Consider the following 20,788-nt stretch of genomic DNA (forward strand, 5'->3'; position numbering starts at 1 on the left):
CATCCATCTCACACATGACCAAAACAATTTTTTTTCCCCAATTCAATTTATTTTAAGATTCTGGTACAGTCAACAACCTGGTCATAAAAACGTGCAGCGTTCAATTGTTCTAGAAAAATCAGCCGCTTGAGGACTTCTAAGATGACAGCAGTACAGAGTTTTTAAGGCACCACATTCAGTAAAAATGACTACACATCTTTAGGAGTGCTGTAAACGCATTTGTCACACACGACCTGTCAATTCAGAAGTAAGAAAAGCACAGAGGTATACAGAACACATTTATCAAGCAGACTTCAACCTTTGTTGCAATGTTTATTTTTATACACAAAAAAAGAAGATAAAGCACAGACTTGGAAAAACAAGCTGCAGAGAGATTTAAGTATCCAGAAGAGGAAAAGTGCATTTACGGTGTAAACCTTCATTTTCTTCAGTGTAGCGGGGTAAACTATGTAACAGTTTAAAGTAGTTAATGTAAGCCCCCCCCCCCCCCCCCCCAAACATGTGTAGAACTACATGGTCTTGTGTTGAGGGGGGTCAGAAAGATAAAGGTCAGCTTTAGTGTTTTCTCTGTTGACCATGACATTTGACTGCAGGTGCTTTTGAATTTCCATGTCACTCCCACCTCCACCTCATTTCAGGAACGTGTCGAGCTTTCTCTTGATATTGTCAAAGGAGTCCATTCCCATGTAGTCAGCCTGGCCTTGCTCCCATTGCTCCTTCCGCTCCTCTGAGGAAAGCTGGGGAGGGAGCGCCGGGGGAAAGCTGCTCTCACCCTGAGGAGGGCAAAAGAAAAAACGATCAAGAACGAGAAATCCACGCGGAAAATTCAACGCCACACAATTCCAAGTCCCGTGTGAGGAGCACCAAACCCACCATGTGATCTTTCCAGGTTAAAAAAAATGAACACAACACACAAAAATGTTGATTTCAAAGTAGTGAGTAGGGAATCAGGAACCAAGACAATGTTATTAACAAACCAAATCTTCTCCATACCTGTACATTCTGACTACTGACCATGCCACTGGGCTGGGACTTTAGAGCAGATAAGAGAAAAGCACAAGAATTACTCCAACCAGGCGTTCCTCACTGGATCCGCTAAACATCCTGTTTTATTAAAGCTGCAGATCTGATGGACCGTTTTCATCTCATGGGACTTTCATTAAAGACGAGCTGGGAATAGTGTAAGAAAACTCACATCAAGACATCCGGAGAAGAAGGGCTGGTCTCCATACTGCTCCTGCAGCAGCGGCACCACAGAGCTGGCATACAGAGTCCACCAGTCCAGGAGGAAGGTGGGATGAGCGGCGGCCTCCTGCCCACTGCCCGAAACCTGTTTGGCCTTGGGGTCAAATGTGTAACTCCATGGCTTGGTCTGCCCAAGAAAGTGGACCACCTTGGCATTTCCACCATACCTGAAAGACAAACGGGAGGCTGATGCTCATTTTTCTGAGCTTGTACCAGAGTTGGCAAAGCAGTCTCTGGGAAAAATGGCGTCTGAGGCCTGTTGGGGTTTAGAGCTGGGGGGGGGGGGGGGGGGGTTTGTTTTGACGCCAGAACACTCAGTGCTACTGCTGACAAGAACCAACATGGAAAGATATGTCCCTTCCTTCCATTATCCCGATTTGGATTGCACAGGAATGCTAAACGAAAGAGCTCGACGATGGTTTCCATGCAGTGAAGTGTTGACACCCCCCCCAATGAGGATGAGAGCGAGGGCTTAAGACACAATGACCAGAGCTGGGGGGTCTTTAAATCTCTATTTTAGGAGTGCCATCAGCTGTTGGGAGCGCAGCATGGATATCCAGCTCATGCCTAGTGCCTGGTGGTGGTGGGGGGGGCTCGAGTTGAGCTGCTGGAATTTTACTGCTCATCTCCCTCGTAACTTGAAGTCGTGTCACGATGTGATCAGGGCTCATGTGATCAGGCTTCTGCTTACATCTTGGCCCCGATTCCGGTGCACATGATTGGACCAATGGCAAACTCCTGTGTCGTAACAATTGACTTATGGGAATACAGGAAAACACCAGGACCAGACAAATGACCCCCCGCCCCCGAAATCTATAACCACCCTTACCCCGTGAGGGTAAAAGCTGCTCAGAGACTTACTGTTTGAATGCTGGAAGGTAAGTGTAGATGGCTACGCTGCTCAGGTTGTAAATGAAGGGGAGATGTTTTGATATGTCAGCTGTTGCCCAGTCGCAGAAGAAGCCATTCAAGACACCTTGGTCCCCTCCTGGAACAGAAAACAAGTCCGTCATGTCTAAACTGACCAATTCATTTGTGCATTTTAGTTTAGGTAGCCCCTACAGAACCTCTGAAGGAAAGGTGTGTGGAGGGGCTGGTCTGCTCAGGCTGATGGAGAAAGCTGACCAGAGATGCTTTCACACCCAACTTCAAACTCAGCCACTTCATGTAGACTTCAAGTCTCCAAAAATACATCTGATAACTGACTAGACACCTAAGCACTTTAATTCAAAGTCTGAGAATGAGTTTGGAGAAAGCGCTCATGTGTTCATTGAGGCAAGTTTATTCAATTTGAAAAGGCGTTTTCTCCAGCTGCTCTGTCAAGACTTCCATCTGACTGAACGTCTGCCGGGCAGACAGACAGTCACATAAGCAGGCGCAGGAATTTTCCCACACCAACTCTATTCCACTTTTAGACAAACTGGACTTTCACCACTGATTGAAGAAAACCCCCTCAGGGTAAACATGCGATGAGGATCCATGTCAAACAAGTCTATTAGAGTTTTCCTTCGATTGTGTGATAAAAATAAATAAAATAAAGCAGATGAGGAGGATGTCATTTGGAAATGCATAGTTTCCCCGTTCTGAATGAAAGAGGGCCAACCTCCTTCATGATTAATCAGCTTTCATTCCAGTAGACAAGCAGTTAAAGGTTGTGAACAGACGTAGTCTGCATGTTGATGAAACTAATGCAGGTATTCCACCGCGCCCAGTTCAGTCAGTTCATCTGCACGCCAACTTCCAAAAACGACACACCGCTGCCAGGCCTGGAGAAAGTTCTGCTTCGAGTGGTGAAATGCTGGCTGTGGGTCGATAATAACCGCATGAACGGCATCACCAGCTCTGCAGGCCAACCATAAAGATCTGGCCAACAGAGGAGCTGGGGGATGGGGTGGACAATACAAAAAAAACCTTTGACTCCTGTGTGTAGAAGAGAAATAAACTCCAACCTTTAAGCTTCAATATTGACCCAAACAGCACTGTTTGAAACTCTTGATAAAAACCTCCAATTCTCCATTTTTACCCGCAGTTACTGGTGTCAGAAGTTTCCAGCTTTGTACAGAAAGGAGAAGCTACATTTGCCAGAGTTTATGAATGCAGACTGAGATTACCTGCAGGACATAAGAACCAGCACATGCAGACTGGATTTAGGAAAAGTCGACGGAATATTGGGAGTTTGCTGCAAACAATTCCAAGGTTCTGGTCCATTTAACTACAAAAACATTGAAAATAAATTCCACTGATCTGCAACTGCTGCATACGTCCTCACATCTGCAAGTGATGATACGGATCTGGAATTTTTACAAACAGAAAAACTCAAATATACTCCAGCATATTCAGTTACATTCACAGGAGTACGTTACTAAAGTGACCATTTCTGATTCTGGCAGCTTCCAGAATTTCAAATCCACGGCACTAATAACAGGCAGTTTCCTGATCCCACACCTTCAAGAGGATTTCCAAACTTTCTCTGAAGCCGAGGTTCTTCATTTTGTGGGGATGAGCGGAGCTCTGCAAGAATGTGCGGCTAACCCCGCCGCTTCGTCTTGGCCGAGGAGCAGCGGAGCCACAGATGCACAGACGGCCTCCGGGCTTCAACCTCTCATTTTCTTCCTCGGCTATTTTTCAATATAATCATGCACAGACTGCAGGAGTGGAAGTGAAATGCTAAAGGTCAAAGGGACGTCTACTCATGCCCGACTGCACATGAAAAGACCCTCCATAGCTATAAATAAAACAGCTTTACCCATCAACAGGCCTTCGAGTGCAGAAGCAGCGGCATCACACCAAAATGCCAGAAGAAGAAACTAATCAGACATCAATAAATTGCTTTTAATTGAGTCGGGAACATTTTTTGTAAGTAGTTGTGGAAATATTTTGCTGGTGGAAGCCAGGACGTGGCGGTGCTCAGAAGCGCTGGCCTAAATAAGTTCCACTAATTAATTTTCAAATAAACCACCCTCTGATGGAATTTTCTTTCACAGAACCACAATGGAAAAAAAGCCATTGTTCATTCATTACCAATGGCTCCCAATAGAAACTGCATCTTGTTTGGGGTTTCTCTAAACGTTGTGCAGCCATACAACAATCAGAAAAGGCAGCCTGTCATTCCACACTCACCCTTATAAGCATATCAAATTATTTTTCAATGGATGAAAGCAATTTTATTCATAATGCACAAAATCCAAAGACTCATGTTCTGTTTACTCAAAGGACAAATATAAAAAACTCCAAAAGCTCAAATCAATGAAACTAAAAATCAGTTCTCGTGTTTAGGCATTTAAGGAGATCAAGTGTCCAAATCTACACCATTACATTTGTAGCTAAAACCCACCAACAGTCAAATCAATTCTGATTAGATAGTTGGGAATTTAATATGACAGGCAATGAATGTTATTTATCTTGGTGAAAAGTTTGAGCTCCAGGATTAGAGTTTTTTTTTTTTAAGAAACCACATGTGGTGAACATTCAGCACGCTAGTGCGGAGCACAGATCCTTTTTTAGCCAGCGGGAGCCAGAACAACAACCACAACTCATTTTGAGAACATCTCACAGAGCAACCTTTCTGAACGTCAACCAGAGCTGTGAGCAGAACGGCCCCTTCATACGCAACAGCCTCCCCAGCGCCCAGCAGGCCCCCCCTGAGAGCGGCGTGCTGGACAGAGGAGCCTTGTGTGGAGCAACACCAAGAAGTTTAGTTCAATCGCCACAATGGAGTCAAATCGAAATTCAAATCTTTGGTTAAATGATCGAGGCAAGGAGCATCATCTGCTGTCATGGAGATGGAAGCTACCATCCATGTGCTTTACATTTTATTTTGGGACATTTGTTTTTTTTTAATTCAGCACATAGTGGTAGAGGAAAAAAAAAATTTTCTCCAAGTTTATGTGCACCACTTACTTTCTTAAAATGATACTGATTTCAATCATCTTCCAAGTGTTGTTAGTAAAGGGTTTTTAAAATGTCAAACTTACCATCAAAACTGCCGTGTTCTGTGCAAAACTGAAGGAGTTTTCCGTAGGTCTCCACAGAAGGACGAAACACAAACACACCCGAGTTAAAGCAGTCAGGCCAGCCAGGGTCAGGAGCAGCCGACAGTTCCTCCCTGTCAAACAGCTCGTCTATGTTGGAAAGCACCTAGGATACAGGTAAACACCGATCACACACAAAAAAATTCCTTCTGGGGGGTGAAAGCAACAACCGGCCAGTCTCACCAGAGTGTCTGCATCCATGAACACACATTTGGAGTAATGCGTGAGCGTCCAGCAGTTGAGTTTGGTGAAGGTCACTCCCAGATCAGGCCTCTTCATCATTGCTAGGTGAGCCGTGTCACCGCTGTCCATCAGATCCACCACCTTCACTTCATCGTAGATCATCCTCAACACTGACCTGAAGATTAAAACCACGTCAGCCAACCCAGCGCAACAGATCTGACACGAGATGGGAGACAAAACTTAAAGCTCACCGGCACGGTTCCGACACATGCGGGCCAATTAATGCAACCAACTTTTTGGAAGTGTTGGTGTTACGAAGGGACTTGCCCAAAACCATGGCGCCCCGAGCATAGCTGTCGTTGGTAGCCAAAGTCACAAAGGCCTGATCTGCAAAGACAACAAGAATCAGTGGTTAAAGGAGGGTTCAGCAAATGTGGTGCAAGAAGAAATCACTCAAGTTAATCCATTTTCAAGTACTGAAGCTAATTGGTTATCTTTATTTGCATAGATGGTAAACTTTAAGACAGAAAACCCCAAGTTAAATTAACAGCATTCATGCTCGGACAGTGGAAATTACAAATCCTTGCAAAAAACAAAGTAGGAATCGTTACGTTTTGGCACAACATGTCAAAACTACACAAGCAGGTTTTGTTGGAATATTCTGTAAAAAAGTTTTTAACGCTTCAGAGATGACATTTATTTGCCATGTGGTTCACATTTCATCAGTTCAGGCTGCAGGCAGGAAAACTGTCAGATACCTGCCAAGGCAGGCCTTCAATTCAACAATGACCGACTGTCTGTGAGAAAGAACGGATGAAGTCAGCTCGTGTGAATTTCACCATGAATCTCCCCCAAAGAGCTGCATTTTAAAAGCCTTGGTGAAGGAGGAGGAGGGGAAAAATGAGAGAACTGCCTTGGAGCTGTATATATTCAGCCAACAATGGCTTTCAGTACCAAGGCAGGCCAGAAAAAGCTGTTGCCGGCTCCACACAGGCGCCTCACCTCACGCCCCCTACTTTAATTGGTGGAGGCAGTAGAGTAGCAAAAATGTAGTTCAAACTACAAAAAGTTAGGGGAAAACAACCTATTTAAACCCATATGTGTTAAATTTAAACAAATGAACTCAAAAGTTCCAAAGCTAAGCTTCATAAAAATTGGAGGGGGAAAAAAACAAGTTTGAGCACTTTCACGAAAATGTCAGTCACCGACGTTTATTAGCTTAAATGACTTGTTAACCAGTTTTTGACTAATGACTAATGTCATACAAGCTACAACATTCAACAAAACAAGATTTTGAGTCAATTCAGCAAGCTAAGCACCAAACAAGAGAAGCGGCACTTTATGCTAGTTTACAAAAAGTCGCGCGGCACTCCAAACATTTCAGCTAACAGGTTTCCAGAAGTTCCTTACCTGCCATGACTGCCGGTGGAGATCTAGCTACCGCGCAGCTTTGATTTAAAGGCGGCAGCTGAGAGGAGAGAGGGGCCGACTGAGCACGCTTAGGTGTATTTATACCATACAGACAGTGGACGCTGCGTCACGTAACTGTCCCTGCACACGCCCACCTGCTCCCCGCGTGAAACTCAACACCCCCGCCAGGTCAGAGAGGCCAGTAATCACACATTCACACACAAATTAGAATTTAACTTAATTTATAATTGACTTATTTAAAGTTCAATATAACAAACTGTCTTACACGTAACTAGAAAAACGGTAGCACACAATTTAGTTTCTTCTCTTTGGAAAGATTTTGTTTGAACTTTGGCGTAATCTGGTGGACAATAAATGAAACTGCAAGAAGGATTTTTCAAAAAGTCAACAAACCCCATTTTATTTGTTAGTAGGGGTGTAACGTTTAATCGACTTAATCAATTTACTGATTTATATTCATACGATATAGCCATATCAGTCTGTCTGAGGCAAGTTGTTAATTAAATCAAACTATTGCATCATAAAATGATTTCAAAACAAAACAAATCAATTATAACGATTAAAAAAAACATTTGGATTGAGACACAGTAGGTCAATTTTACTATAACGCTAAAAACGACCAAGTAGCATACAACACACATGTGAAAGCAGCAAAAAAAAAAAAAAAAAAAAAAAAAAAAGATCAAGCCATCATTACAGTCCAATGTGTGCAAACTCTTTGAACTTGCAAAGATGTGACCATACAGGGTGGTTCTAATAATGCTCGGTTTGTAATACTTTTTTGTGGAAAACAAAACAGTGGGCTGAACTTTTATGAAGCTAAAATGTGAGTGGATTTGCCATTAATTCTTGTTTACTTGTTTGTTTGCACACATATTTAATTTACACTTGATTATCTTGCAAGAAAGACAAGGAATCTGGAAAACATCAGCTGCACTGTTCAGTACCCAGGTATTTATCTCTGAGTCACACTGTTTGAAGTTTTGGATAAAGATGTCCTGGATCAATTTTAGGTCAGTAAATTGGATCAAATTGGATGAACCAAGATGAACCAATATCGACCATGAATTGTATCAGCAAACACAAATTTTGATATGCAACGAATCATTGTTAAAAATGAATTGTCACACCCCTGATTTTAGCCTTTATCTTGTACAGTGTCAAAAAAAACTTGTGATTAGGTGAGAATAGTGTGCTAAATCAATCAAAAATCTTGAAAAGCATTGCTGAGAAAATACAGTTACTGTTTAAGTAATCTTTGTACATTAGCCAATACTATCAGGCTGTCTCTATCCTGAAATATGAGGGCCAATTTCCAGCTAATCTTATGCTCTGTCTGATTCTCCAAACATCGACACGTTTGATTCTTGGTTCCATTTGGACAAGACGATTCAAATAAGACCAAGTGAGTAAATCTGAGGCTTTACCATGTATTGCTTTCTGTTGCTGAAAACTTTTAATTTGCATTAACCAAAATTGACACTTCTTTTAACTTCCCAAAATAGACTTTCAGAATGCAAAAAGGCCTAATTGCAGTATTTTTGTTGACAGAAAAAAAACAAAAACTGTGTTTTATGATCAGATTCAAAGAAAAAATGAGATTCAGCATGTGGGGATGGATCATTGATTTTATTGTTTGCACTTGCATCGTGACACTCTGTCAAGCACAGTGAGGAAACATGGCGGGTGGTGTCCGTATCCATAGATACGGGCATGAGATGGCTGAGAGGTTGGAGGGGCTAGGGGCTGGGGCAGAGGCAGTGCGTTGGCAGGGGTCCTGGCTGCTACGCTTTTTAATAGAGGTTCTTCTGCACATGGGCAGCAATGTACTTGACGGCCAGCATGGTCTCCTCGCATGTGGGCTTGATCTGAGACTCTGGCAGCAGGAAGCCGTGATAACCAGTGTCACGCAACTCAAAGGTATAGGAATATTTCACCCCCAGGTCATAGGCCCAGTCATCAGAGCCTCCCGCAGCAAGGTCTGGGAGCAAAAAAAGAGAAGAAGTTGCTGTGATTGATTGCCTTTTGTTGTCTGTAGAAGGCTTCAGCCCCAAAGGAGACTTCTGCATCATGAACACATCATCGTCTTAGAGGTGTAACGAGACAAGTCTTTGCCGAATGTCTGTTTGAAAGAAACTGCAACCTGCTTCATTTGTTGCACTTACAGATAGTTGAAGCACCAGGTCCACTGGTATAGCGGGTGCCATACAGACTAGTCAGAGCAGCAGAGGCTCCCTGAGCAACGCTCATCTACATAATAAGGAAAAAGCAAAAACAAAGATGCATAAGTCGTGTGAAAGAATTTAGCCATCGACCGGAGAAGAGCTGAACAAGCAAGTTCTGAGAAAACTGTGTCTTTTTGCACCCTGCAGCATCAACTTTCACTTGTTTAAACCCAACATTGTCCAGATATTGCAAAAAAGTTGCACAAAGCTTCAGCGAGTTACAGGAGGAAATGAAACCTCCAGAGAAACGCACAGGCAGGAAATTATACTCTTGAGGGCACAGATGAATGGTGATGGAGTTCTTTTGTTCTTTAAAGTGTATAAAGACAGCATTAATCAGAGGAGTGGCAGAGATGTGTGATCTGCACCAGGTAAAGAGAGGTGGAGCAGTGTGGGTTAACCATACAGCCCTTTGACATGGTAGGGTGGTGTGTGAGCTGCGAATACAGGATTTGCAGCAGCTGTGTAGCCCGTAGATAGGATCTAGTCTGCAATATGACTGGACTGATTCCAGAAACACATTTAGAAGATTTATTACACTCAGGTTATGCAAGACTCTTTACACAAACAGACTGATTCACTGAGGATCCAGTGATTAAGAAGACTTAAGCAATTCCCAGTGATCTAAAAGGACTCAGCTGTGAGTGTCTGACGGATGTCGTGACTCACCAGCTCACTGTGGTCGGCAGCCAGATTGTAGGAGTAGGAATAGGGGAAGAGCAGGAGCTGGGAGTAGGAATGGATGGTGAGGTAGGCTTTGATGGAGGACTTGTTCTTGCGGATGAAATCAGCCACATTCTTGACCTCAATCTCAGACTCGGGGGTGGAGCCACAGAAGGTTTCGCTGCAGGGGTTGCTGGAGGCTCCGACGGCTGCAAGGACAAACCCTTCATGATGGCTGACGATAATTGAAACAGTTTCTCCAATCTCATTTGTCAGAAGGAGTTCAAGACAGATAAACCTCTTTTAAAAGATTTTTTTGGCTTGAATTGATTATACAGATTATTAAAAACTAGAATTAAAACTAGCAGGATTCAAGGTTTCGATGTACGCCTGGATTTATGATGCAACAAATCACCATCTGCTGCCCAGATCTTTTTCCTTTCTTATTTGATTTGACTCTTACAAGGCCCACAAACTTTAAATCCATAATACATGCTCCCTTTGGATATGTGACTGTGCTCTCTGCTGCACTTACTACACCAGCCGGCATCAAAGTTCCTGTTGGGATCGGTGCCCAGGCAGCTGCTTCCAGATAACTTGGAGCGGGTCTTTCTCCACATTCTGTTCTGTAAGGTTCCAAAAAGAAGACAGGATCTTAAATATTAAATACAATAATTGGATTATCAAATTAGGTTTGAAGCGGAAGTTAAATACGGTCGTGTGTGAGTATTCGTAGCCATCGATGTTGAAGACGGGCAGGACGTAGACGTCCATCTGGTCAAGAAGGCTGGTCATTTGAGAGTCACTGCCATAGGTTTCCAAAGCCTGCAAAGGATTTCAAAACAGCTTCTCACAGTTTGAAAGAAGCTCTGAAGGAGATCCTTGCAATAAATATCAGAGAGTCCTTGTTACCTCCTTCACAAACCACTGGCAGAAAGCAGGAGAGATCCACTCTCTGGCGTGGATGCCGCAGTCCAAAAAGATGGAAGGCTTGGTAGTGCCGGAGGATTTACCAAGCTGTGGTTGGTAAATTGTGATTTTTGTTAGATTTGCTTGTGCATAACCTCAAAAAGATTAAAATATTCAGCTTGTATGTAAGATTAAAATACCTTGAGGAGAGTCATGGGGCGTCCCTCAAATGTGTTTCCAATCACCTGCTTGCTGACCAGGCTAGGGTTGGAAGAGGCGATGGAGTTGATCCAGGACAGGACCTGGAGTTAAATCAAAGTGAATTCAAACTGTTAAATATTATAATTTGGAAAAAAAACAATGCAAAATTTAAGAAACAATGCTCTTTTTACATTCTTACAGTATCCCAAGTGTTGTATTTGGTGTAGCTGTGCAGTTCTTTAGGACTGATCCCGTTGTCAGCCTGGCGATTGATGGCAACCTGGACGTCCTCAATGAGAATCCTAAGTGAAAATGTGTTGCTTTAGCTTCACCTGAGGGAGGAAAAGCCTATTGTTTCTTTATTTGGTGACTTACTCATGCGCCATGCTGCTCTGACCCAAGGTGGTGTACACGATGGAGAGGTATCTGGCGGGCACCCGAATGTCCACATCGATGTCGATCGTCACCAGCTCAGGGCTGTCAGGGCTCCAGAAGTCCACCTGCAGATGGCACCAAAGCCCAACACTTGAGTATTAAGGCACTGACACACAATGTTGTAACACTCGACAAAAATACACATAGGAACTGGTTTGCAGTGCAAAATCTACCAAATGCAGCCAGATTGAATTTATTTATTCATTTCGTTATAAGCCAATCATATGATGACATCGTGCAGGCTAGTACTTCGATGCTCTCAGCCAGATCCCTGATGAGGGTCACATGTTCAGCGAGGACAGGCTTCAGGCGGAGGACTTTTTCTCTGTGGAGCAAAAGACAGAGGCCATGAGGAAAGCAACAGCATCGAAAGACGATAAACGGATTCAAAACTGAGCTGTGACTCTTCAGTAGAGTTAAAAGTCTATTAGTCCTTTTGGGCCCTCACAAAAAAACAAACAAATGTGGAGCAGCTTCAATGCAGAATAAAACAACTTCTATACAGTGTAAACCATAAGAAGATCAAAAAATATATTTTATGTGCAGAAATGTTTGTCCATACATTTGTTGGATTAATTTCCTTTGGCTATATTTTTAAGATAAGTATCATAGCTTAAATATTTTTTAAAAGACATACAAATTGACCGATAAATCTTTATTTAACTTGATTTTATCTCATGAGCTAAAAATTTCTCAAATTTACAATAATTCGCTATTATTCACAAAGCAAACTTGTGTTGTGCTTTGATTGGCCTCCTGTTAGGATAATCCTTTTCAGTCCATAAACCGCAGTCATTCTTTAAAGAATTTGGAGCCTTTTTCTAAATGCCAAAAAGTAAAAAAAAAAATACCCATCAAAACGCGTGACATCAGCCAGGGCAGCAGCCACCAGTCCGAAAAACAGCAGGACCTTCATGTTGGCAGTGAAGTCGGCCTCTGCTGTGGACAGGGCTTATAACCCCCCGCCTGCTGCCCTTCCACCAATCCCAGTCTGAGATGCCACAGTGCAGCAGTTATTTTAGGAACTATGTGAAGAAACAAGGTCTTACCTGATGATCAGTCAATGATTAATACTACTTAGGATAAACTTTTAGTCAAGGTCACTTGATTATTATTTTGTAAATGAAGATTCTCTGTTTTAAGCTGTTTTTGAACTCTAGTTGACATATTTGTATTTTCTAGGAAAAAGAAATCATCCCAGTTCTGTGTGTATAGTATTTTTTATTATCTTCTTTTTTCTAACATGTATACACAAAATGTACACTTGCACAGTTAAAAAAAAGCATCAACACATAAATATTACACATAAATCACTCAACCTGGAGCGTTTGTGTCTCACACTGATTGTTACTGTATGTCACTCCCAGACATTTCATCATGCAAAGTTTTCACAAAGAGCACAGTAGTTGTCAGTGACATCTCACAGGACAGGCACGAGTCTACGCCATGTTACAGTAAGACATTTAAGGTTACAGGTTTCCAACACAAGACCAAAGGGAATTCATGCAGCTGTTGGCAGAGCATGCAACAGCCGATGAGGGAAATTTCACCTGTAAAAGCTACAGACGCGTTTTCTTTCACAGCTTTATTCCCGCATATGAAAGACTTTATGTTATGGAAAACGTAATTATTAATTTCTCCTCCGTGATCAATTTCCAAACAGTTGGTACCTCTGTAAATTTAAAAGGGACATCATCCATTCAACACTACCGAATCCGAGTCCCAGATTGGTCAAAATTCGACCTAGTTTGACTTTCATGCGTGTTTACTAATTCCTGGTTTGGCATGTAGAGCCCGAAAACGATTGCAGAAACTTGCGTAGCTACATGTGAACATGAGAGTTTTAAACACAGACGCCCGAAAATCACATTTAGGTGCATTTCCATGGACTTTTCATTGGAAGTGGCCACTTGAACCCACGCTGCTGAGAGCGGCGTGACTGTAGCTTGAAAGTTCCTGAAACTTTGATGTTTCAGCCTAATCAGCTATTCTGATTCACACAGGGTTTGCTGAGAAAACACAATCATCATCAGACAACACATCTAAAAAAAAATTCAAGTGAGGAAATCCTGGACAACATGCATATCTCTATATAAATAATACATTATTCATGGTACTATCTTACCGTTCTTTATTTTTGGGGATATTGACATAGCTAAAAAGAGTCTCAATGGCGTGGATCTGCAACACATTAATGGTTTGTATGAGTCTGGCATAGGCTACATTTGAAAGCCTTATGAATGGTTCAGTGCTTGGTAATACAGCATGGTATTTTCTCTGTCCCTTGCCTCTCAACCATGAGGCTGTAAGAGTGCCGAGAGCAAAACTGTACCCTGTGTCTTGCTTTCCCTCTGACTGTCACTTAACATCAGTGGAGACATTGCTTTTGACCGTAAGGCTCAGTGCCTCTGAGGCACGGAACGACAGGGCGCTCATCTTAGAACTGATGCTCTGGTGGGGCCCCGCCGGTCTACCTGGAGAGCAGCGGAGCAAACGCAGTAAGTTCTTGCGGAAGTTGCGTCCCACGAAGCCGTAGACGATAGGGTTCATGCAGCTGTTAAAGTAGGCGATGCAGATGGTGAATGGCATGGCGGTGTCGATGATTTCCAGCATGGTGCAGTTCTCCACCAGAATCTGCTGGGTGAGCAGCTGCATGAAGTGGAAGACCTGATGGGGCGCCCAGCACAGGAAAAAGGCCAGGACAGCTGCTGCCAGCATATGCAACACCTCGTCATCGCGGGAGCGGGAGTTTTTCTGAATGTGTTTCACTCGCAGCAGTGCCCGTCCAATCAGGCAATAGCAGGTGATGATGATGATGAAGGGCACCAGGAAACCCAGCAGACTTTTCAAGACACCAATAGCCAAAAGAAGCTCTTTCAGCCTCTCGCTGTTTTCGGCTTTGGGGTGCAGGATGCCACACACGGTGGTCTGGGGGTTTTTGATGTCATGGACGTCCCTGGTGAGGGCTGTTGGCACACTCAGGACGAAGGCAAAAAGCCAGATCACTACACAGGTGATGCGTGCGTACACCACGGTGCGAAACCGCCGTGACTGCACTGGGTGCACAATGGCAAGGTACCGGTCAGTACTGAGAGCAGTGAGGAAGAAGACGCTGGTGTACAGGTTAAAAGTGACCAGTCCTGCACTGGTCTTGCACAGGAACCCTCCAAAGGGCCAGCTGTACTCTGTGGCGGTGAACGTTGCCCACATGGGCAGAGTGATGAGGAACGTGAGGTCTGAGATGGCGAGATTGAGGACAAAAATGTTGGCCACCGTTTTGAGTTTCATGTAGAAGTAGATGACAGCCACCACCATGGTGTTACCGATGATGCCGATGATAAAGTTGAAGCTGTAGACGATGGGCACCAGGGTGAAGATGAATTTGTGGCTTCCAGACATGCCACATGTCAAGTTTATCTCCTTTGTCGCCCACGCCGTTTGATTCTGCATTTTTCCTCTTTTTAGTGCCAAATCCTGGGACTGTTTAGCAGGGGGCCCTGTCGACGGGGTGTGTCTGTGGTGACTGATACAGGCCTTGGGCGAGGGCCTCAGAGGATCCTATAAAAGAAACAACAAAAATGTCACAGACAGTCTTGTAGAAGAGCCGTCATTACTGCCGGCATGGTCCATAAACGCTAATCCACACGAGCAGCCATGAAAGTGCTCACCCTACACCAGCTCATTAAAGACCTGCACTTTAAAGCCATTTTGAAGCTTTACATTATTTCTGTAAAATAAAGAGCCATGAAAAACAGATGTCACATGTTATTCAATATTCCAAAAATGCTCTTTGAAAGATCGTTATTTAGACATTCTCCATTCTGGCTCCTTCTCTAAATCGCCTCTCGGCTAATGACGGCAACAGTAAAAGTCTGTAGAGTTTATCAAATGGTTTGTCCGTCTGGGTGGACGCACAGAAGCCCAGAAGGAGAATATTTATGCTCAGTGTTATGACCTGTGTTAATTGAGGCTGCATGGCAAAGTGTGAGCTTGGATAACAACACCATTAAACACTGAGGTTCTGAGAAAGCAGGGAGGAAACAAGCAGAGAGCTGTGAAGCTCCAGTCACTGTAAAAGACATGTCACGTTTCAAACCCTTGGTGTGCAGAGATACATTGTACACAGCATGGGAACTTCTAATCAGCGCACACCTAAACAAACAGGACAGCGGGGATTCGGCTCCGTGGAAACTTCTCTCTGTGAGAAAATCAAACCTGCGTGCTGCAGAAAATTTGCCTCCGGGCTTTTTTTCCCCCCTTCATTTAGAGAAGCAGAATGTAGCTTTAAAACAGACCCCCCCCCTCCCCCTCTTTTGCTGATAGTATTTATGTTAAAAAAGAAATGCTTATTTGATGCCATTAGCGAGGCTGATGGAAAATATTAGAATAATATTACAAAACATTGTCGCTATGAAAGACACATTTGCCCTAATTACTTGTTAAATGTTTGTGAATGTAAAAAGTCATAAATATGCTTAAGCTTTGCTAGTGAAAATAAAAAAGACTATTAGAAAAAAAATAAGAAGAATTTTTAAAAATCACAATCTTCAAGCTCAAATAAGAACCTCTTTCTTATATTTTGACCAACCAAAGATGGTTTTTGGCCACAAGATGGCATTCTAGTGCTACATATTTTTCTCATACCACCTTGCTGCTGACTCCTCACATGGAAAGAAAAACTCCTTTTTGCAGGAAAACAACACTTCAGTGAATATGTCTCCTATTCCAAGTGTTAGGTACAAGAACTGCCAATTCAAGCTTAGAAAAACATTCCAGATTCCTGCAGCCTATGGTTGACATTAAGACAGTCTGAGCCCTTCCTTACTCTGGAACTATTTGACCTCAGATTCAAGGATGCCTTCATTTTCCAGTGTTTCCATGAAAAAAAAACCCTGGCATCCATTGAAGCTGTGGATGCAGGTTGCAGAGGCGAGGACTGTTGAGCGTGGAAGACGAGGGAGTGCCAAGGGCAACATAATAATGGAATATCTCTGTGAGTTTCCTGCACAGATGTCATCGTTTGGATTTACTGAGCCTGTTCTTTTCCCTGTGTGATGATCATAACAGTGAACAGCCACAAATGCGCAAAAGTTCCAATAAATTCCTTGATGCTGACTTCTAATGGTGACAAATGCAGGAAAAAAAAAGATTAAAAGTGACCTCACAACATAAATAATGTTATTCAAATAGACGTTAATATGAAAGAGTAGCTGGTCTGTTGGTTGACTGATCTTTTCTGGTTCAAACGGTCAGAATAGTCTTGGGCAAAACTCCAACAATGCTCTTTAACTGGCGACAAAACTTTCTAAGTTGCTTTGAATGAAAGCTGCTGATTGCTACCCTTCAGTACTTTTCCACTAGGGGGAAGCTACATCCACAGGGATGAAAGCAACGGTTGAGCATGTACTTATGAAAGTCCAATAAAAAAGGCAAGCTGGTAAAGACAGAAGGTGGTATAGAGAGCAGGTTATCAAGTGCTCCTGTGTTCAGTGTGCACCTATGAGTGAGATGGCACATTACTAAATGGTAGCCATAAACCCTGGGTGACCACAGACAGGAAGGTAAACATCTACTTCACAAGATCCCGGAGCAAGCTGCATCCTCTGAGACAAGACAAGAGGCGATGGGGCCCTGCGTTGGTTGAACACAATGCTCCCTACAGTGAACAATAAAATCAGGATTTGGAGGAAGTTTGGGAACATCTCTGCCTGCAGCATTGCTTTGACTCCTGACTGACATAATGGCAATAACATCCAACGTAAAACATCCTACTTTGGGTTAGTTAATGCAGCTTTTTCCTGCATGGGATCACAACAACCAGCAAAGAACGTTGGAGGTTCCCCACAGCTTAGCTGTTCCAGGTTTGGGTCGAGCCCCAACCCTCTCTGACAGGAGCACCACCATCTGGCTGTCCATATAGAGAGACCCACTAAAAGTCTGCCTGATGGAGTTAATGATTTATACCAGCACATTATGAAGTAAGGTTTACCTCGGTGCACAACCAAAGCCTTCCACCTCCTGATCATCCGCTCGTTTAAACGCCATTTGAGCCACAGGACGTTCTGCAACAATAAGTGCCTCCCTCTTTTACCATCCTTTTAACATACCACAGGAGCACAAGTTTAGCACCTCAGTCCACCAATGAGCCATGCAACTTTCAAACCTGCCCAGACAGCTTAATTTGCCGGTGTTACTCCCTTTAGATTAATAATGTGGGTGTTTAATAGTGTGCCTCTTCTCAACCATGGCCTCACTTCCTCCTTAATCTCAACTCACAAAGTGTCACTTTAATTAAAGTATTACATTAAATTAAGGCAGGGGTGTCAGGAACACACACCTTTCTTCTGATTAAAAAAAAAGAAAATGTTTATTTTTAACTGAAGATGGATTGCAGATTAGTATTTTATTTCAATTTATTTGATTTTTTTCTGTTTACAATGTAATTATTTTAAACGAAAGCTTTATATAGTTTTCCTTCAGTTCAGAAAGACTTACTCTTCATTTTTTGCTTCTATTTCGCAAAGAAGTATCTAAAAAGAGGCTTTTATATCTCCAGCTTCTAGCAGCAGCTTCCTTCCCTTGTTTCTCAAACATGGACAGGTTTTTCTATAAACATCCACAGAAACACCTGATTTCACAGCTTCTGTTTTGTCCCTGTGAAGGAGTTGTGAATGTCTATTAGTGAGAATTTCAGTGACTCTTTATCAGCTTTTTTAGCAAAAAAGAAAAGGCAGGCTTGGTTTCTTCTTACTGTAAATTATTAAAAGATGTCTCAAGTTTTGTGTAAGTTGCTGAACTTTTACACAAAAACAGCAACATGTGAAGGTTTTTGTTCTTTTAGGCCTCTCAAGATAAGTGCTTGAATAGTTTTAAACTTGTTTTACATCAGGAAACTAACTGGAATAGTCCAAAAAGGGGGAAAAAAAAGACAAATTAAATCAGTTATTTCATATTATTCCTGTTTTTTAACATTTCTCAAACATTTTTATAAAAGGGAGGCTGTGGGAGCTCTTACCTGGGGTGCTGGTTGAACCGAGAGCTTGTTGATGCTTTCTTTCAGATAGGGAGACCACCGCAGAGTGCCAGTGACTGCCTCTGATTTAACTTAGCTGCTGGAGCGAGACGAGCAGGGATGCCGCCTGACATACTCACAACCCCCTCCCCACCCCCAAAAACTCCCCCTTTCTGTCTCTCTCTCTCTCACAGTGGAGATGAATGAATGGATGAGTCTGGAGCCAGACATCTATCCTATCCCAGTTTGACCAACAGCTCTTACGATTAAAGAATCAGGTCTTACCCGAAAGCACCACTCCTCCCTCTATCCCCTCCTAATCGTTACCCCCTCCCCTTTTGTCTGTTTTTGTAATGCTTATTTTTGTTCACTCACTTTTATTTTGAAATGTTTTATGATCAAAATCGGTTGCAGTTTAATCGTGATGATTCTGATGAACATGACACAGTCATGTGCACAATGTCTTTAATGTCATGTCATCATGACAGTCCCCTGTCCCTCATCCTCTACTTGGCCTGGAAGGCTCCCATAGTGATTAGACCTGTCATCGCAGAGTATTAATAGCTGCAACAAGCAGCCTCTTAGTTTGAATCAGGGTGCATGTTTTTGAAGATTGAAAAGGGGAGGGTTCAGATTGACAGAGAGTTGGGGAACACTTCCTGTTTTGCAGTGTGGGATTTAGCTGTCTCTCGTTTATCAGTTATATTTTCTCCTGTTTTGTATTGTTTGTCTCTTTTAGTGTGAGGCACAAGCCAACAAATGCATATCTCACATATTAGTGCGGGATCCTCTCAGCACACAGCAGCATAAACATTTTCTGCTCGTAAATTATTAGGAGTTTGTTTTGGAATGAAACTCATCGTGTGTGCACTGGACTGTTGAGGCATGACTGAGACAAAAGCTTCACGTATGCCCTCTGGAATGGAGGGAAGGAATCTGAAGCCCGCACACTTTTGACACATGTAATCCATCTGTGTTACAAAGGAAGGTCTTTTTTTAGGGACTGCCTGCAAAAATTCTTTCTCCCTTTCTATTCTTTTCTTTCAGAGGGTCAAGAAAGGTGTTGAGATGTGGACTCACCTCTTGTCATCATAAAGGATTATGATGGGCTGGAAAAAAAAAAAAAGAGTTAAAAGGGAAGCCCGGGGAAAAAAAACACTCAGGGTTGAACGGACGTCCTGTTTGGTGGCTTTTGCTCACTCAGGTGTAACCATGTCATTGGAGAATGATCACGCTTGTAAGGATTTCCACGTCATACGCCCTTTTGGATTTTGCAATAGGTCAAAGGGCACCTTGACACAAAGATGCGAGAGGGTTTTGAAAATACAAGACATGCAGGTGAACAGCGCTTCAGCCATTTTTCAGGAAGACCTGGTTTTAGAGGACAAGACGAAAGGGGGTCAACACCTCCAAGAGATTTCCATCAGCTTCTATTTCATCTTCTGTCACTGTAGATGATAAGAATTGAGAGAACACTGTCATTCTGGGTATCCAGTCACACCAGGGAGCATCTGCACCGCATCCTGCGGTCTGCTGTCACAAGAACTATCAACCCTCCACATCTGACCCATGGGAGCTCTCAGGAAGCGAGCGGAGAATTATGTTCCTAGGATCGAATCTCTGGTTGCATTTTCCACAAAGCAAATATTTCTCAGTGGGGACAGGATGTTTTTGCAACACCCGTTTCTGCAACAGAGATTTACATTCCTTGACAAGGAGCACAAACAGATTTTGGAGATTTTAAAAAGGGTATTTGTTGTGGGGGAGAAATGATGTTGGGAATATAATAAAAATAGTTTTAATCATACCTTTTTCAGATAATTAATGTTTATTTGAAGTTGTTGTTGGCTGATTGGCAATCTAAGCTTTCATAAGTCATTTTGAAGAACGCTTGGATGTTCATGTTGTGAAACTTCAGGGAAGTCCCACTACAGTACATCATCCAAAGAAATTCATTCCAAGATTTTGTACAATTTCTAGTGGTGAGTCAGGCCAGGAAGAGGACAACGCTCCATCTCAAGCGTACCCTGGAGGTGTGATGGTGGGTGATGTTCTGGCTAATCAAATCAGGCTAACAAGATTAGCTGTGTAAGCACTTAAGCTGTGGTAGAATGAATTGAGGTAATTACTGGTAGCACGGAGCACTGCAGGGAAGGACAAGCTTTTTGTGGCACAACAACACAGGCGGTAAAATGCCACCCAACACACAGCCCACCTGTTTATGGAAACACAATCCTGTGTGAGGGCTAAAGAAAGATCCTGGGATTCTGCATCAGAAAAGTACCTGCTCCATCTCTATGGAGTGACATTTCTGCCACCACGTTGCACGCAAAACTTTCCAAGTTGCAAATGAAAATTTTGAATAATTGCTTTTCAATTATTTTTTATTTTGCTTCCAATTTTTGTTTTTTTGCTTTCAAAATTGTTTTTGCTTTCAAAAACTGTTTTTGCGT

The 20,788-nt window shown here is 42.8% G+C and overlaps 3 protein-coding genes across 4 annotated transcripts; all 3 read right to left on the reverse strand.

Moving 5' to 3' along the window:
- Positions 1-27: 27 nt before the first annotated feature.
- LOC101157097 (glycogenin-1) lies at positions 28-7,210 on the reverse strand. Of its 2 annotated transcripts, XM_004081286.4 has the most exons (8): positions 6,870-7,210; positions 5,711-5,846; positions 5,460-5,634; positions 5,220-5,382; positions 2,107-2,233; positions 1,196-1,412; positions 994-1,032; positions 28-773 (listed from the first exon to the last, which is right to left on the reverse strand). In XM_004081286.4, exons 1-8 carry the CDS (start codon positions 6,874-6,876, stop codon positions 630-632), a joined length of 1,008 nt encoding a protein of 335 aa, XP_004081334.1. In that variant the 5' UTR covers positions 6,877-7,210; the 3' UTR covers positions 28-629. The 2 variants fall into 2 exon arrangements, with proteins under 2 accessions (XP_004081334.1, XP_011487271.1); XM_011488969.3 differs by lacking the exon at positions 994-1,032.
- A 1,290-nt stretch (positions 7,211-8,500) lies between these two features.
- Positions 8,501-12,303, reverse strand: cpb1 (carboxypeptidase B1). The gene is made up of 11 exons (XM_004081091.3): positions 12,175-12,303; positions 11,573-11,648; positions 11,264-11,388; positions 11,088-11,190; positions 10,888-10,989; positions 10,691-10,795; positions 10,493-10,603; positions 10,314-10,404; positions 9,785-9,987; positions 9,056-9,140; positions 8,501-8,871 (listed from the first exon to the last, which is right to left on the reverse strand). The coding sequence occupies exons 1-11, from the start codon at positions 12,237-12,239 to the stop codon at positions 8,684-8,686; spliced, it is 1,254 nt and encodes a 417-aa protein (XP_004081139.1). The 5' UTR covers positions 12,240-12,303; the 3' UTR covers positions 8,501-8,683.
- A 221-nt stretch (positions 12,304-12,524) lies between these two features.
- Positions 12,525-19,504, reverse strand: agtr1 (angiotensin II receptor type 1). Its single transcript, XM_011488970.3, has 2 exons — positions 18,339-19,504; positions 12,525-14,881 (listed from the first exon to the last, which is right to left on the reverse strand). The coding sequence occupies exon 2, from the start codon at positions 14,771-14,773 to the stop codon at positions 13,682-13,684; it is 1,092 nt and encodes a 363-aa protein (XP_011487272.1). The 5' UTR covers positions 14,774-14,881; positions 18,339-19,504; the 3' UTR covers positions 12,525-13,681.
- Positions 19,505-20,788: the final 1,284 nt, after the last annotated feature.

Source organism: Oryzias latipes, chromosome 20 (assembly GCF_002234675.1).
Source record: "Oryzias latipes chromosome 20, ASM223467v1".
NCBI classification, from domain to species: Eukaryota; Metazoa; Chordata; class Actinopteri; order Beloniformes; family Adrianichthyidae; genus Oryzias; species Oryzias latipes.